The following is a 19920-nucleotide window of genomic DNA, read 5'->3' on the forward strand; positions in this document are numbered from 1 at the left end:
TGCGGAGGGTTTCAATGTCTCTCTGCTCTGATCAAATGTCTCCCTGTAGGATTCACTATAAAGACAGGTAGAAGTTTTGGGTCAGATGAAAAAGACCCTCATCATTCCCTGTGTCTGTGGATCAGCAGAGAGTCACAATCTCAAATAAAGTCGTTCTGGTTCCAGCTTATTCCCTATTTTTAGGAAGTCTGGACTGATGTTTTACTTTTTTAACTTTAAAAATAATAGAATCAGAAAATAAACCACAAGTAGGCAGTTAAATAAAAAATTACCATGGTACTATTTTTCTTTGAATAACCTTTGTGTATAATGTAAATATACAAACATAGTTTATTACACATAATAATCACAGATATGTAATGTTCATTAAATATTTAAATATATTAATAAATTCTTGCTCCAGTTTTGTTGAACAACTTCTATTTTAATCTAAACACAAAAAATGATCTAAACACATTATGTAATACCACAAATTCTAATACAGCTCAGTCAAATACGGGTCACCATACTTGGCAGTATGTCACTTCAAATGTGTTTCTCTGCAGTGACACTGTTTTCCTGCTGCTCATTTGAAAGTGGTGGTTTGCCAGTTACCGTACATGAAAATGGATGAAATATAAATCACATGAATGAAAGCATTACACTGCAGGTTCATATCCAGAACATCTTCATAATGGGCTCTCTGGCAAAATCTCTGCACTGACTTATCTAATTCAAAATGACACTAAATTAAGATTTTATTATTTTATTATTTTCTCATCTATATATGCATTAGAAGTGTGTGACTAAGAGAAAGCCAGAACACTATCAGCTGCTATAAACACATCTGGCTTTGATACACTGAATGTTTTATTACACCTTTATTCTCCATCATTATGAATAATTCTTGCCAATTAAAGCTTTTGGCAGCTTGATTAAGAATCCCGTTGAAGACATTAATCCAAGAGAGCAGGATATTTTAATCAAGGGATTTGAGCTCAAACAAAAAACGTAAGGAAATGACTTAAGAAACAAATGTTCATCAGAATCATTCATAATTTTATGTCAATATAATAAGACATTTTCTATTAACCCAGTGAATCCTTACAGGGTCAGCAAATAACAGGAGCTTTGGGTAAAAATACCAACAAAATGGGGGTAATTACCCTGGAAATAAATTCCTGGGGGCAAATATTGCCCCTTAATGGAAAAGTTCATTTCTGACCCTGATCGCTTCAACAAACCTTCCCATTTCATATTCTGACGCTTTGCTAAATTAATGAAATGACATAAGACGGGGGAAAAAAGACTCACCTAAAAATGAGAAGTCACACAAATCAATACAGAGAATATTTGTATCTGAGTTCCAAACTAAGATTGATCTGTGACTTTTTACGATATTTGTAGATCAAAGTTTCTGCTGGATGGTGTCACGAATCTGGTCCATGCTCTCCCGGTCAACCACCACTAGAGGTCACCCGTTCACCACATTGACTTTTTCACTCACAACACACTGGACTCCATTTCCCACAATCCATTGCACTGACGACACACACAGCTGTTCACTACCTCGCCCACACCTGATTACCATTTCACTATCACTACCACTGACTATTTAAGCCTGGGACTTGCTCTTGCTCACCGCCGAGTATTGTTAGCCTGTCTGCACTACAAAGCGTTCTCTGTTCCTAGGTTTCCTCGTGGTTTTCCTGTGTTCTGATTAGGGCTGATCAGGGCTGATGAGACGTACGGATCCATTTACAAAGCTTTATTATAGGACATGGTCAAGACAGGCAGGGTCAACCAACAGCAGACAGGTATGTAGAGGGCAAGACAGAAGCGTGGTCAAGGAAACAGGCGTAGTCAACGATCGGCGTACAATATCTAAACAGGGCAAGGCAGGAAGAAAAAACCAGGAACACGGGCAAGAATCAGAACACAGGAAAACCACGAGGAAAACTAGGAACAGAGAACGCTTTGTAGTGCAGACAGGCTAACAATACTCGGCGGTGAGCAAGAACAAGTCCCAGGCTTAAATAGTGAGTGGTAGTGGTAGTGAAATGGTAATCAGGTGTGGGCGAGATAGTGAACAGCTGTGCGTGTCGTCAGTGCAATGGATTGTGGGAAATGGAGTCCAGTGTGTTGTGAGTGAAAAAGTCAATGTGGTGAATGGGTGACCTCTAGTGGTGGTTGACCGGGAGAGCATGGACCAGATTCGTGACAGATGGCTTTGACACAAATTTATTTTTGATCAGCTAATGAAGGGTCAAATTTCCTGCGATAGAATTACATCTGAGGTACAATTACCTTTAGATATTCGTGAAACATAAAAAAACTGAAACTTTTTAAGCTTAATGGACTGCTGAAATAATTTATCCCTCATATTTAACTTCAGAGTGAAGACCTTGGAGAAAGTAGAGACATCTAGAGAAATCAGTGTCCTAATTTCTCAAGCTATTTATATCATCACTTAAGTTGTCTTCAGGAAGATAAGACTGTGTGACAGCTGTCTTATCAGTATGTGTCTTATTTTCTGATGGACAGTTACTTGATTATCCAGACTAATATGAGCCTTAAAGGTTAATGTATACACGTGTGTATATATACACGTAATCAATAGCAAATAAGGCCTTCAAGAACTTGTATAACTTTATGGTGAATGTGAATACAGAGAAACAGACAGAACGAGAAAGAACATAGAAATAGAACAGCTGGTGATGTAGAGCTGATTTGATGCAAGTCACGTAATGTGCACTATAAAATGAGTGCAATGAGAAGAGCTTCCATCTGGCCCATATGTGCTCTCAACAAGGTCTTTACGTCCAATGATACTTCATTTAGATCCTGCTTATTAGTGTCTCAATGTCATCACCTGCTGTAGATGCACCTGAAGTTTCACACTGATCAACCGCTTTAAGGCCAGAGACAGCAGTGATGCCTGGCATCCTGGTCAGCAGCTTTGGAGCATTGCCTTATGGGTAACCAAACCTCTCTGAAAGCATCTCTAGCATGATGGATGTGAGAAAGTGGAGGAAACCCAACAGTCCAGTAGTTATGAGCAGGTGAAGGAACCTATAGGCTGTTTTAATTACCTATTACAGGTCCGTGTCAAATGCATTTCTAACATTTCTATGTGCACTTGTGAGTTTTCAGTTCCTGTTTCAACTCCTTCCTCTTAAAACATGCAATTTTATCCATATTTTGGTAAGGAAATGCTTGCAGTCATCCTATCAGCGTACTGAAGTATTTCCATCAAAACCCAATTGCTCCCTGAAATGACGTTCTCTAAATGGTCTCTCTGCTTGGCTGGCCCCATAACCAAGGTGGCTTGGAGCGGAGAGGTATGAAATACATGGGACAGACAGATGGAAAGGTTATTATATGAATGTGAATGTGAATGTATGATCTTAAAGTATACACACATATCAAACGAGGGTACTATATTGACTATAATCTTATTCAGATTAGAAAAATAAATAAACAATAGCAATTTAGTGCTTTATACTGCTTTAATTTAGCATTTGAACTTAGCATATACACTGGCATAAGTGTACACTATTTCCAGTCCAAGACACATCAGGTCTGTCATGACCAACAGCCTACAGCAATCTTCACACTAGCTCATGATAAAAATGATGTGGCTCGTAATTGTGCTGAAGATCCAAACAGATTGATTTAGCATGACTGCTAATTCATAGCAAAGTGTCTTAAACACTGGAAGCCCTCAGTGTCATAAACATTGGTAAACTGGGTTACATTTTGCTGTGCTCATGACCTGTGTACTTATTTCATTTACGAGTGAAGCCTCAAGTGCATCACAATAGCTGCTTTACAGACCACTAAAGCTGGACAGGGATAGCATTATGCTAATTACTAACACCATTACGTTCAAACGAAATCAGCTCTAGAGGAAGAACTGTTTGTTCTTGAACTATTTCATCAAGGTATTTTTTACTTTAAGAAATTGGATTTGATTAATAAATAAAAGTGATATGTAGAATTTGATCAGGTAAATGTGAATGCTAATGAATGCTATATGCTACCATAATTAAACTGACAGTCTGACAGATACAATTACCATATACTGTGATATCCAGATCCTAATGTAGAGAAATATATGGGAACTGTGGGAGCTTTTTTTTAGAGGAAGAAGGTGGAAGTCCTGTTCTCGCTGTGACTCTGTACTCCAGAAATTCCCATGAAAGATTAATAATGTTCAGATATAGTGACTGCATAGAAAAACCATGGAAGGTGTTTGACTTCCTCCTGTGTTCACAAACACTCCTGGATTTGTTTATCATCCTATAATACAGGAATATCATGAGATGGTGATTTGGATGCACCTGGTCTGGTGAAATAACCTAATAATTCTTGGCCCTTAAACAACCATTCAGAGAACCACTGAACCTGTGACTCCTGTGAGACGGATGGGAATTGTGAATTGAAGCCATGCTTTGTCTTTCTCCAAACATGAACCCATCTGGATGTAGAAAATGGATGTGGATGACTCATTAGACCATGTGACTTTTACATTGCACTTTATTTATAAGGGTTTAGATTTTGTGCTCTAGTCTGTGTGCTGGCCTTGAATTCAAGTTTATTTAAACGCCAGCTTTAGCACAAATTCCAGCTCTGTGAAGATCTGCAGTAAATTAGCAGTTTTAGTTCAGACGATCACAGAGGTGTGGCAATACTAATGAAGTTTGTCTTTTCTCACTGAATAAGTTTTGCACATTTTGTGACTAGCACTGGTAAGAGTATTCAAACATGCCAGAATGTATTATGAGCAGAAACTCATCAATCTGGCACTATTATTTCACAGCTCTCCTTTAATAATTGATCTGGAGACAACTACCTATAGACTAAAGTGTCATTACAACAAAACAAAATAAGACAGCATAAGCACTGGTTGCTCTAGCAATGAAGTGGGACTGAAATAGAAGCTTTTGATAACAGAGCTCAACATATGATTCTTTTTGCACATCAAGTCAAACTCAAACTGTGCTCATAATAACCATTAAAACAGTTGGAACAATTTGTTCTTTACAAGCTCTTAATGAACCAGTCCATGCATGGCCCCATTTGGCACACTAATTCACTACTGACAGTGAGATTAAACGCAAACTTGTCATTACATGACATTGTAAAACATTGTCATTTCAGCTAATTTTCGGTTTGAAAATTTCAGAGCGTTCTACATATAAATTAAAAAGCATTTTTTTTTATTTATTTTAATTAGAACCACAGAAACCAGAACCAAATTTAAATCAATGTCAGGGTGTTATCAACATTTTGGTGCTGAAACTGAACAAAGTATAGATACTAGTAACTCAAATACACTGTGAAATGATTGTTGTTTTCTGCTCAATGGAATCTTGGTACTAGAAGAAATGCTTAAGATGTGTGTAAAAAGAATTAAAGATTTGCTCTTGTTTCAAGAGCTTCAGACATCCGAACAGCATGAAAACCGTATGCCCCTCATAATGTGTACATTATGATATAAATATTTAGTGTCACATGACACAGGAAGCAGAATATTTTTTATCAAGTTATAAATTATGCATTAAAAAAAAAAAAGAATATTACAGTGATTGCTTATGATCAATAAAAAACAATAACAACAACCAAAACTCACCATGTTCCACTTTGGAAAGAGAAAATCAGCCCCGATGTACTCGAAGTAATGTGCAAATCCCTCCTTCAGCCAAACGTCCTCCCACCAAACCGGTGTGACTAGATCCCCAAACCACTAGAAGAAGAAATGAACAATCAATCATCAACACAGTGACCATTACAAAAGATTAATTTCATGTTCACTGGTGAAGAAATACAACAAATTTATGTTGTTTTGTTCAAGAAAAGTGTTTATGGGTATACTGAAACTAAACTTTACTTGGACAAAACTTCAAAATATCCATGCTTGTATTCATCCAATATCTGCAAAAGCATATTGCATCTAATGGCAAACACATTTTATTAGAAAAGTCCAATATAAAATAAAATAAAAAAACTTGCGCTTTTTAGAAGTAGAAGTCCAAATAAACACTTTTCAAAAAAAAACATTTGCACTCTGGTTCAACACAAAAGTTGTTGACAAAAGGCTTCACAGAACATCGAGAAGCCGGCGGAGCTTCTGAACTATGATTAATAGTGGCTTTAACAATCAATTACCAACAGTTACACAATTAAAGCACATTTTTCTGTTTCGCAGCATTCATACCTGGGCACTTCGCCAAGGACACCGCAAATGAACAGAACAGAGAAAAATAAGGATTCGATAATGAAACATCCCATCTGGAAGGTAGAAAGAATCCAAATGACCTCTGCCATTGTGTGCAGATGACAGTGTGCAAAACAGGGCTATTGAATGGAAAAGATGCAGCATTGCAGTTCTAAAGAGGCTGAATATTTTCCTGACTCTGAGGCCGTCAAGCAAATGTGCTACTGAACGCCGGATCTCATTGTTGCAGCACACAAACCTCTGTAGGAGTCAAGCCTCTTTCATCTGAACACGACATCATTACAGCAGCTCAAAGCACCTGACGGGACGCTCATCTGTGACTCATGGACTGATAGCATGGAGAGAGACAGCTGGCATTCTGCTCTCAGAGGAGCCTTCTGCTAGTCACACATCAAGTGGCTTCCCATAGGTTTACTGACTTTTTCTGCCCTCTTCTGATTTATCAGATGTTCTGACGCTAATGACAGTGAACCAATATAGGGAGTCACATCATGTCATTTATTGTGTTTAAAAAGACTGAGCTTTGCAGAGCAAATTGAATAGAGGGATTGGTTTTTAGGGATGACATATAGACAGACAGATTTTGGACCCTTGGATATGTTTATAATATGGAAAACATTCTACAATACATGTGCTTTTGTGTTCCACAGCAGAAAGAAACTGATATGAGTAAAAATTACGAATGTTTATTCTGTGTAAATTATCCCTTTAAAAGAAGGAAGAAATTCAAATATGTTTTGTTATTGCTCACTTCGTTACATGGTTATTATACTCTGACAGCATATGAGCCGTGATGGAGGCATGAAAAAGCGTTGTAAGAGATCTGTCTGGAGTTCTGTCAGCTTGCATTTTGCATTTGTGCCTGATTAAGCAGTTCAACAACACTAGAATGTCAATGAACAGTATGAACCATGGGACCCTCGCTCAATTACGTCTTCAACTGTGTCTCTGAGAAGAAAGCTAAACCGAGGGATTCTGCAGCCCACCTCCTTCATTAACAGATATTCTGGAGGAAGTCGTGAAGTCGTGCAGGGAAGAGTTCATGCTGTACCTCTATACTGCAGCATATACAGGACGTTTGAAAAAAGGAGAAAACCTTCAACGGCATCATTATAAAACAACCTTTAAGTTATGAAAGTCACCAGCTGAGAAACATATTGAGAAAGTCTTCAACCAAACTCACCAGCTTATACAGTAATAGTATTACTGTAAATGCCTGAATAATTGAGTATAAATGTCCTTCATTGACATTTAACAAGGAGATTCAGACAAGGTCTGCCTGGTTTATGACTGCAGGGCAAAGGTCATTGCCTTCTCAACTGGAAAACCGCAGGAAAGAAGTCCTTCGGTTGTATTTTAGCGCAAGCTCAAATATAATACGGTTCACAGACTCACACCTGCATCTTCCATACAAGCACCATAGCCTAAAATCCCTTACAAAAAAGAAATATAGTTCAAGTTTGTATTATTGAGGAAAGTTTGTTTATATTTTGCAAGTATACTTTGTAGTAAGTATAATAATATCAGTGTACTAGTTGTAAGTAAACTATTTCAATACTTCTTGAGACTAAATTGGCCCACGTTTTAATTTATAAAAGTATACTTTTACATGCACTTTAAATATTAAAATCTTATTATAAACATATTTCATGTAAAACTGCAAAGTATATATAAAAATAAATATTTCAACCACTTTAAATCATTTTTGTGCTTATTACAGTAATTTGATCTTAGCTTAGCAACACGCTAACAATCAAAATATACTGAAATGAACAATGAGCATCAAGTTTCCCAATGCTTTACATCACTTATGAGGCACAATTTCAATGAAGATTCTTCCTCAGAAGGCAGCTGCCTTTACAGACAGAAGACATTCTGGAACAGAGCTATCATCACACTTCCTGTTTGAGCTAATAAAACAAATGTGACTGTTTATCCTGAATCTCAGTAAATCTGAATTAAATTAACTAGACTTGGAAACTGCTCAAAATCACAATAAGAAAATTTGAAACCCTCTTTTTTGAGTGACAAAAATTATTTGTCATTATTCAGCGTGAGAGTGTGAAATCCCCAATTTCATATGTGTTTACAGACGCTGTCTTTTATAAATGAGGAGAGAATATAACACCAGCCAACAGACGTGAGTCATTTAGTCAAGATTCAGTTCCACTGACAGACTCAGACATTTATGTAACTTATATTTAATGTCTAATGTTTTGAGATGTATGTGACGTATAAGAACTGAAGCCTCACTTTCCTAACATATTCATACCCAGAGGGCAGAATGTCACCTCTCCAGTCGGTGGAAAATAAGAAAACTCAACATCAGCTGCATCAGCCTCTAATAGGCTTGTGTTATTGGCTGAATAACTGCATATGAATGGCTGTGGCAGCATCATTTAATCTGAGAGGCTGAAATGAGATAAGAATTTAACCGTGATTGAGAGTCTGTGGCATATAAACCTCATCGCTGGCAGGGGCCAATCTACTAACAATCCACTGCTACAGTATCTGACATTAAAATGAGCTAATATAGAGAGAGAGGTGGTCCTGAGCCCCAGAGAGCCAAAGGATAAACTTATACAATAAAAAACAGAGCCTGTTGTACACTAATCAATTCTCTGCAGGCAGTCGGAGCGAGCAACGAGACACAAATGTGATTTATCAGACGCCGGCACTTTGCCACCAGCTCGAGTTATTAGAGCACAGACAGACCTTTTAATATATGACAGGATAAGCGCTGGATGAGGACTGATCTAATGCATTCACAATGAATGTGTCAATCAATATGACAGGTGAGCACAAGCTCCGCCCACTCTGACTCTCTGAGCTCACTTTGAGTTAATCTACACTGGAAAACAATTAGCCATGTGCTAACTCTATATGACAATGATTCGCATGAGGCTGAAGAAGAGAAGCAGTTTAAATAGAAAAATGGCGTCTTAATTAAAAACATAAAGATGAGCAGAAGCTCTAGAGAGATGCGACACAAAAGAGTGAAAGCCTGCGGTGGAATTCAAAACGCGTGACGGCTAATCTCTGTTTTTCACTCTCTCTCTGTCTTTTTCTTATTCATACTGTAAATAAGCAAACTTACTGTACTCTCTCTCACACACACACATTCGTGTTTAATAAAGCTAATTTGGACTGACTACATGATTTCAATATTTAATCTGACATCTTAAATTAGCACTAACGCACTCTCTTGGAAGATTTGTAACTGTTTTGTTTAAGCGAATTGGTGGCTAATTCATATGAATTTGCATAATCTCATGCCTTATTGACGGTTATGCTTAGGGTGGACCTTCATGCTTACATTTTTCCCTAAAAATCAGACGTTTCCATATGAATCACATTATACCAATCTATATGAAAACACTGTAAAATGGTCTACGTTGTATACTGCATACTTTTTTTACGAAATAGTATACAATACAGTACAAAACCTGTATAAATAAACTAAGTAAAAGAGTAAATTGTAGTCAAAAGTCTATATTGTATAATAGTATAATAGTACTTCAAACTTATCTAGAGTCTGAATATAATAATTACTAACTGCCAATATCATTTTTGAAGCACAAACACTAGATTTCAGCTTTACAGTGTACTGTACTGTACACATCATACGTAAATGTGAATTCAGTGTGGGCATTAATGTAATGCAGGATAGTATTGGACATATTTCAGTTTTCTGCATGTAAACAGCATCACTAGTCAATATTATAGTTCCAGCCCCCGCAGCTGCTTCTTTTCAATTATTCCTGATCATAAAACAAGGGTTTATATGCAGAGAACAGTCTGATCTGGGATACCCTCATGAATTTCAGCTCTAAAAATATCAAATATGCACATCATTTCTGTTTCTGAAATAATATCATGATTTCATGCTCCCCGTGAGAGTGTTTTACTGTATAAGGTTCAGAGTGAGTTCAGACGGAGTTGTATTATCTGTGCAGAAATGAGAGATGAGGGGATTGTCTTCCTTTATTTCCTTCTCCCTAAAAATATAACAAAAAAGAGAAAACAAACAAGAAAAGAAAAGAAGAAATAACTGCAGACATCCTGTTTCGTCCCACTCATCTTTTATCAAAGCAACAGCATCTAGAACACAATGCAGAGCTGCGATTCAGCAGCACATGAGGAAGACTATTCAGGAGATGAATCCAGAACAATAGGCCTACTGGAGAGCGCAGAACATCTCCAACACGCTCATAAATAATCCACCATAACAAAAGACACTACAATCCAAGGTTCTCAGCAACATAAGAGCTCCAAACAAAAGCCGGTGGAAAATGAGCATATGCAATGAATAATTCCACCATTTCCTTTACAATTCATGATGATGATGCATTTGTGGGCTTAAAGTCCTTTACTGAACATCATTTCATTGCCAAAAGAAAAAGCTGCTAGTTTGATCTGCGTCTAATAGTGTGCAATGATGCAAAAATACAAAAAAAAGGTTATTTAACACAAGAAAGACAAGCGAAACACTCCAGAGAGAGAGCAAAACAGAGTTAGAAAACCTGAGGGATGAAGGAAAGAAATCTTTACTTTCCCACTCCCAATGGAGAAGCTCTTTTTATATGAGCTGTGCATCATATTCTCCAGATGTCCAACTACATCTGCTCCTATTCTGCTCTTTAACTCAACAACTGACCATCTTCACACTTTATGTTACTCTCTGACTCCGGAGATGTTCTCTTTCTGCTTTTCTTTCAATGAATTCTGCACTGGCTTTTTTAGATGATGAAGACAGGTCTGAGAGGTGCAAGATTTTATATAATTATGATTCTACAGATCCTTTATGTTTCTCAGAGGACAATAAACAGCATTGACGGGGCATGATGAGTCAAAGCCGGAGAGCTTGTAATGTGCGTCATTTTTAAAGAGGAAATGCACCGTGTTTTAAAAGAGAGATCTTCTGAATTGTGGTCTGAATCACACCTGGAACAGATATAGATAAGACGTCTCAAACAGAAAGGGTAATTTTCAGGCCTGATTGAAGTTTTGCATCTTAAATGGAGGTGCAAAACTTCAAATGAACAACACAAGATGTCAGAAAAGTGACTCGGACTGATCCACTGATATAATTAGACTAAATTAGTCCATTATGTAATCTCATTACACATAAGATATTGTTACTGCTGCTATATGTATAAATCTGAAGTTCTGTCATCTTCAAACCAGCAAGATGAAGTTTTACTGACCATAAAACAGCTACACGACAGCTCATATGCTCATATTACTCCAGTAAATGTGTTTTACCTGATGGCAGATCTCGTGCACCACCACCATGGTGAGCTCCATCTGATAGGAGAAGGAGGAGACATCAGGATCCAACAAGATCTTCTGCTCCACAAACACACTCAGGCCCCAGTTCTCCATGGCTGCATACGGATGCTTCGGCACTGCCAGCAGATCTGCACACAGTGAGGAAGATCCAAGCTCAATCACGGGAAACCAGGATTGTGATACAAGGCAACAACTACAACAAACGCCAGCTCAATCAAAGCAAACACTTTCCAAGTATTGTGACATCACTCCATATGAATCATCTTGTTCATTTTTAAATGATGTTTTAAAACAGACAAATGTTCTTCTGTACTGTGCATCAAAGAACAAGAGAGCTAATCCAGATATCATCTGATGTGGATTAGCTTTTAATCATATGCATTTATCATCTAATTGCTATAATCAAAGATCATTGAATTTTAAACCCAAAACCAGACACAGCAAAGCAACAAGACACGCAGCTCCATAATCATATTTCCCTCCAAACATCTTTAAAATGGCTCCTTTATACAAGTCAGTGTATCAGTGAGTCAGCAGACAGCGAATCAGCTGTTTAAACGCCTCCACCTCCATCAACCCATCTCAAAAACCATTCATATGCCAATGAGAACAGAAGCAGTTAAACCGCTGGCGCTGTTTAATCCACATCTTATAATCAGCCACAGAGGAAGAGGAACTGTTGAAAGCTGTAACATGATTATCTGCTGGGCTGGAGAGTGTGTGTGTGTGGGGGTCTTATTTGCATGTTTCATGAATTGGGCTGGAAGCAGCTGCAGAGTTTTGGAAGGAAGCTGCAATCGTCATGGCGACTGATAAAGCTGCAGGGCTGCACAGAGGGGGAAAAAGCTGCATTAAAAGTGAGCAGCAGTAAGACGCTTCACTGATAATGATGAGCCCCCATTAGGATAGTACATTCACACATGAGTAATATTTCACTTTTACGCAGAAATGATGGAGTGACGAGCTCATTCAAGAGGCAAAGAACAATGAAAACAGCAACGCAAAGGTGCACGACTTAAGAGTAAATCAGAATCAGACAGCGTAGGTTTAATTGGCCATTCTCTATGGACGAGAGACTCGATGCTCTTTTGATTGGGCTTTTATACAGACTTATATTGTGATGACAAGACTGACTCTCTTGAGGAGAGTGACAAAAGTACTTGTACTTCAACTCAACCAACTTCTGTCAAATTTCAAGATAGAAAACCAGACCAAGACTAAACACCTCAAAGCCCAGATCCAGATCAGTATGTAAATATGATCAAGTCTGACATATGTTAATTACAGCAACTATAAACTGTAAGTATTCATTATAATCATCACATTCGTTTTCCAAAAATATGACATTCGGAAAAACACCACCATATCCAGTGTGATATTGCTTTCAGACAACAATTCAATAAACAAAGGGTAATATTTAGAACTTACATTGTAGACACAATATTACCATTTACTTTGTTTTTGCTATGCTAATGAAAATATTTCCACAGAAACATTTTAAACGAATCAGTTGAGTTACCGTTTCAATGGATCATTCAAACTTGACTAAATGAATCAGCACTTTAATACAAATCAGTTGGTTGAATGATTCAGTTACTCACTCATATGGGAATGATTCCTGATTCCTGAATGAATCTGTGTTTTAAACTATTTGTTTGAGCTAATGATTCAATGACTCATTCATACTTGATTAGTTTCTGAATGAATCAGTGATTTGGAACGAATCAGTTGAGTGAATCAATCTCACACTTACTGACACCTACAGACACTGATGGGCTTATAATGTATTGTGATGTCTCCCATCTAATCAGATTTGGAGACCAAAACTATTACAAATATAGTACATATGTGACCCTGGACCACAAAACCAGTCATAAGGGTCCAGTTTTTGAAATTGAGATTTATACTTCATTTGAAAGCTGAATAAATAACTTTTCCATTGATGTATGGCTTGTTAGGATAGGGCAATATTTGGCCAAGACTATTTGAAAATCTGGATTCTGAGGGTGCAAAAACAAATCTAAGTATTGAGAAAATCGCCTTTAAAGTTGTCCAAATGAAGTTCTTAGCAATGCATGTTGATCAAAAAAAAGTTTTGATATATTTACGCTTGAAAATTTACAAAATATCTTCATGGAACATGATCTTTACTTAATATCCTAATGATTATTGGCATAAAAGAAAAATCTATAATTTTGACCCATACAATGTATTTTTGGCTATTGCTACAAATAAGCAATTGCAGCTTAAGATTTTAGTGGTCCAGGATCACATATATGAATACGGCAATCATTTTGTACAATAGTATATATAAAAGTACCACAATATTAGTATCCTAGTATATCCACAGTCCTTCTATTATTTTGGAAATTGGATAGTTTCTATCATCTACTGCTGTAAACTTAGCTATTATAAGTCGCAATATAAGTTGATATGTAAAGCTCCACTCTTTTGGATTGAACAGGTTCATTTTGACAGTGCTGTAACATTGCAGAAATCATGATAATGCAACGTTGGAGAAATTCCACCTCTCTCTGTCATTCACTCTTTCAATTAAAAGAGGGTGAAGGAATCTGCAAGGGGAAGATGAAAGGACAAAACAGAGGGGGTGTGTAGACCAGGGCACAGTGAATGGCTGGAGATGCAGTAAAAAGAGCGTCTGGAAAAACAGTAAGATCAAAATAAACAAACAGCTTGTGTTTTCAGAGAGAAGAATCTCCACTAGCTCCACTAAAGCAATTATTCATCACGTTTCTCACACCTCAGCCTGTTTCACACAAACGCACACACAGCCTGAGGTCTAGTTCTGAGCATTCAGGTCTATCTGGAGGTCTGCTTTACCTACGCTGCTCTTTGAGGCTGTTTTAGGGCGAGCGGTCCTGGGGCGACAAAGGAAGTATGGCAGAAGAAGGCAGGAGGAAGTAAACGTGATGCTTTTCTCACAGCAGGGTTCAGTCTGTCAGAGCACACCTGCTCTCTTTCAGCACAGATGCGCTTAACGTGCATTTCATAAACATCAGCTAGACACTTGTCTGTTTATAGAGCAGCAGAATAGAAATAATATTTGCATTTTGCTTCTCTTACATGTTTCCTTCTATTCATCTGTCTGTGTGTCTGGCTGTTATTTTGTGTTTTACAGTATGTCGTTTTCAGCATTATTGTTGATATGTGTTGCTAGTAAGATTTAGTTGGTTATTTACAGGTTTCATCTCAAAAGAGCCCGCAACTAAGTAAGTTATGATATTCTTGTTTATAGACATGACTCAGCTCTATCCTTCAATGTTCTGTAAGTGTTGTTTTCACCAGATGAAAGTAGTGAGTTTGATAGTTTTGAAAAGCAATAGCACAAAACATTATTTCTCCTCAACAAGACATTATTTGAGGCATCATTCATGTACAAGTATTTCAGGAAGAGATACATGCTTCAATTTAATACTTAGTTTGTTCAAATCAATAATAATGAGACTTTTGTTTCAACAGTTGAAGTGCAGAAATTACCACCATATTTGACATAATCTGTGCTCACACAACACGTTGTTAACAAATATCACCTTCAAGTGCAGTTCTCCCCACAGGCGAAGACATTTCCAGTTATTATATACTGTAGTTATTGGACACACATCGCCTGATGTTGTTATGATTCACTATGATTACACAGTATTTGTCTCAGAGGAAACAGAGCTCTGACAGGAAGAAACGCTGAACCCCAAACCACTGAAAAGACTTAATGACGTTTCTTCATTAGATTACTACACTTAATGACCATCAAGGCATCTGTGTTTGAAGTACTTGTCCATGAACATGCGCAGCACTAGTTCTTTTGATGCTAGTTCTGTGTGTGAGGGCATGTAAGGGCCATTCATTAGCAACCTGCTTATTCACCCTCAATGCACTAAAAATACACTGTGAGAAATGGAAAGATTCATCAATCTGTTTACTCTTTTATACTCAATCTGCTGCAGTACAGACAAGTTCAGTGAGAAATTATGACCATTAAAATTAAAGCTTAATACTCACTGAAATATAATGCGATTGCTAACTTCACTTTATGCTTGCAAGATTTTTTAATTTTATATTCACTGCACTATATCCGTAGATTTCACACTCTGCATCACTTGAAAAGACTCCAGCTTCAACATTCGACTTTCATTTAGGAATAAATCTTATAGCAAGAGTCACGGCTGACAGAATATAGAATCACTCGTATTAAAGCAGCTGAAACAGCGACAATAACAAACTTTCAATCCAGCATTAGCAAAGTCAACGCTTTAGGCTTCACACACTTCAGCTGTTAATGCTATAAGCTCTGTCTTGTTTCTTCTGTTTAATAACTCAGATAAGAGTTAAACCAGCCTATCTTCAGTGCTGGACTCTTGAAGTGTGAGTCTGTTTAGCATATTGATGTGATGAAGGTCTGACAGAGCAGCTGTTCACTTTCACATACTCTATCATCATATACATCTAGTTTCACCTTCAACAGTCTTACAAGATTACAGTATCGACAGAATATTCATCTAAGGATTAAACCGATTAGGAAATAGATGTACATAAGTATACTGAGTGTGTGAAGTGTGTTTCTCTTGTTATTTGACATTTAGATGTTTCAATTCTTGTAGTGAGATTCCCATAGAGCCATCCTTTGATTTTCCAGAAGTTCCAGCTTTCAGCTGTGGTTTTCACGTCCTATTTCTGACTATAATAAAACACTTGCCAAGTCTTGTCAGTGTTCTCAGCTGGACATTCTATTGCTTTAGCTCCACCCACAGTGAAATCTCATTGGTCCAAAATCACAACCCACACCACTGTATATTAATAGGATATTTCACCAAAAAATGATTCTGTCATAATTTACTCTAGCGTAAAGTTGATTTCAAACAAGTTGTTTCAAACCTGTATGAGCGTCTTTCTTCTGTTGAGCACAAAAGAAGATAATTTGAAGAATGCGGTTAACTAAACAGTTGACGGTAGCTATTGATTTCCATGGAAATATCCTATAAAACTCAATGGCTACCATCAACTTTTTGGTTACCAACATTCAATTAATATTTAGGGCTGCAAAATTTTAAGAAAAAAATTAAATAATGCAACATGATAATTAAATTTAAAGTGAATAAAATCAGTTTAAATTATATTTAAATTAGGGCTGTCAAGAGATAAATTTGTATCTAATTAATTACATGATGCACCAATTAATTAATATAAGAAATAGCTTGATTCAACATAAAATATATTAACCATAATAACCTTTTATTACACATTTATTATACTTTTAAAGCTACATTGTGTCCACCACATTGTTTTCAGAAACAACATCTGAATTGGCGTTTAGTTATATTTACAAAGAATTGGTCAAATTCAAACTCTTGCTCGTGTGATGTCGCTAAACTATATCGTATGAAAGATAAAATTTCATAAAGATGCATTTTTTTGAATACTAGTTTGTTGCTGACGAAACACACTGGTTTGTAGTGGAAACAGTTTTACCATTAACTGCACTGTGGTAAACCATTGTTTTACTGTAGCATCAATGTTTTAAAAACCAAACAAAAAACAATTCGAATATATCCGGTTTGTTACCAAGCTTGGTAATAAATAGTTCAACTTGAAAGCTTAACATCAAAACCATCCAGGTAAACAAAACACCTGAAACAGAGTGTGAGTTTACTGCTTTGACTCTCTTTTGTTGTCTTTTTTGCATATATTATGGAGCCCTTTGTCAGGACACAGAATTGTGCTTTATTCGTCAGTGGTGCTGGTGTGAATCCAGTCTGAATTTAGAGCAGGTTCAGAGAGTTTCATCAGCAGCTGATCAAAAGGACTTTCATGTTGAGATGTTCTGTTTCTAGTGGTTTCTACCCATCTATATCGTGAAGGCTTGATGTGAAATTTTTCCAGACCTTAAAGTCTCTCACCTGGATATTAATTATCAAAATTATCTTCCCAATTTGCACTGATTTTTCTTTAGATGTCTCTGCATGTGGAGACTCTGTTTGCAGCTTGGTAACTGGTGCAGTTTTGTTGGCTAATTGGGCCACAAATTTCACCACAGTATGAAGCTGATTGACTGAATCACACTGCTGAATAAATTGTTACAGACCTAAAATTACTGTTTTTATTTCAAACTCATGAAATATGTACTAATATGTGTTTTAATAACATGCTGTGACTTCCTGATGAAATCGTGATGAGGATTAGGTGGATTTGTTGTGTTGATCTCAGTTTGTGCTTCCTAGATGCGCCTTGACTCCATATTTCTCACATGTTCTTTTTTAGGAAAAAAAGTCTGTCTTCTTTATTCTTACTTTGTTTACCCATTTAAAACAGCACTGAATTGTACATCCCAATGCAGTGTAGAGAAGTCAATACAGGGTCACGACTCCTGCTTATCAGTTTCTTTGTTTTCAGAGACACTCAATCTACACAGAAACCAACAAAAATCACTGATAATCTTTTGAAATTATCTGAAATAATGAACAGCAGAATGTTGACCCTCATTTAACACTGACCTTTATTAAGCTCAGGAGCACATGAGGCTAAATATGAGGAGAGAGGGATGAATTTGAGTCTCTGTAAGTGTGTTCATGGTAAAGGGGAGAGACTCGTTCTCGGTCCACAGCACCCCTGACGCCCTGCGGTCTGCTCTCACATCTGAGCGCTTAACACAGGCAGTGGGGCAGAAGAGAGCGGCCCTTCATGGAGCTGCAGTGGTGCCTGAGGAGAAAAACCTCCAGAGAGGGTCAAACAGATGCTCTCAGCTCATCTCATTATCACACAGTTCACTCCACCTCTCCACGAAGCTATGTGCTCGTCTCACACATTCACTAACAACTTTTTCCCTCCGTTATCTCAAACTATCAGAACTGCATTTCAGCATTTGCTCCCTTCAACACGACAACTGCATTACTAGAAAGTGTTCATTAAGACTGACCTCCAATAAACCATTTGACAGCTTTAATACTCGGGATTAGTTTTCTGAAATTTTTTGGGGATCAGAATGGTCCCAATAGTATAATAAAATTTTATGGTTCAGTGTTGCTCGTTCATAGATTGAGTCTTAATGAAGTACTTAGCTATGTTTTAATTAGGCTAGTCTCAGAAAATCCATTAGGAGATCTAAAAGTAGATTGCAAAAGAGACAATGCTAATGTAAAATAAGAGTATGGAGCTGTAAAAAAAAATTAATTAATTAATTTCTCAATTAACTTTTTGTGGATTTTGTTGCTAGATTTTTTGTGGGTTTCTCTAAAAAACAAATCTAATTTTATATATTGTAACTTAGAATGATTCATGTTAGTTAACGCTTCTTAAAATCATTTCATGTTTCATTTATGTGAGTGAGTTTAAAGTTTACAAAATAAATGTTTGTTAAAGTTTTAACTTTTCATTCTTAATTTTCTGTAAGGATTTGTCTTCTCACAGTGACATTAATCTAACGCAACGTCCTGCACATTTCATAACCCTTTTTCATTTAGCGGCCGTATCATTCCCAGACTTGACATCTGTAAACGTTCTTCTAACACATTCCCGGTCTCTCTCTCATCTCACAGCCTCCAACAAACCCACAGTGTTCCCGTTCTTAACCTGATAACACAATCAATCGCAATTTCAGCCGGTGTGAGCCACTATAAGCACCATTACAGCTCCAGCTGGAGCGTCCGCTAGTATCAGCTCTCTCTAATGATGTCTGCGGCCCGTTCTGCTCATCCACAAATCACAGCTGCTGAAATGGAGAGAAGTCTTTAGAGGCGAGAGGCAATAACAGTGAGAAGTGGTCAAATTCAGGTGCTTGCTACAAATCAGAGCCGCACCGGAGCAGAACGGAGGGACACAAACATTTTTTTTCTTCTGGGCTCCAGTGAGTGAGTACTCCGGACCGGGTGGAATTATTATGACACAGATCAGTGAGCCACAGACATTGTCCTGAAACACTCCAGCGGTTTCTGCTCTCCATTTGTTATTCGTCTTTACCAGTAATTGGAAGAGGAGGAAAGGCGAAGCTGCTTGTTATTTGACTTTTTGTCTCTCTGCTGACACCGGGAGCCGCGCTGATATAGGGACGGAAAGTGTACGAGAGGCAGAAATAGAAAAATATTCAAAGCCGTGACCTTGCACTTTAATGTGTGTGACTGTGAAATTATCAGCAGAGACTGCTGGGAAGACACAGCATATTTACTAAAGCGCAGAGGGACGGCTGAACAGAAAGAAAAAGAGCTCAGAAAATTCCCTCAGTTGTAGTAAACTACTAAACTGCATCTTAAGACGCTTTCATAACAACATTTTCTTTTGGTACTTCCTGAAAATGTCCATAAAAACCATGTGTGGCATTGTCAAAAACCTGAAATGGAACGGAAACCATGTTTAAAACACGAGTTGAAGCAACATATTGTTTGTTTGGCTGCTTTATTTTT

At 37.3% G+C, this 19920-nt stretch overlaps 1 protein-coding gene across 1 annotated transcript in view; it reads right to left on the reverse strand.

The window, feature by feature from the left end:
- Nucleotides 1-19920, reverse strand: part of LOC306858358 (thyrotropin-releasing hormone-degrading ectoenzyme-like) — a 120485-nt gene that overhangs the window by 53332 nt on the left and 47233 nt on the right. The window contains exons 4-5 of the mRNA XM_079398864.1: nucleotides 11486-11640; nucleotides 5615-5728 (exon numbers count right to left, since the gene is read on the reverse strand). Coding sequence (XP_079254990.1) covers nucleotides 5615-5728; nucleotides 11486-11640 — 269 coding nt within the window. The remainder of the gene's footprint in view (nucleotides 1-5614; nucleotides 5729-11485; nucleotides 11641-19920) is intronic.

Source organism: Barbus barbus, assembly GCF_936440315.1.
Source record: "Barbus barbus genome assembly, chromosome: 39".
NCBI lineage: Eukaryota > Metazoa > Chordata > Actinopteri > Cypriniformes > Cyprinidae > Barbus > Barbus barbus.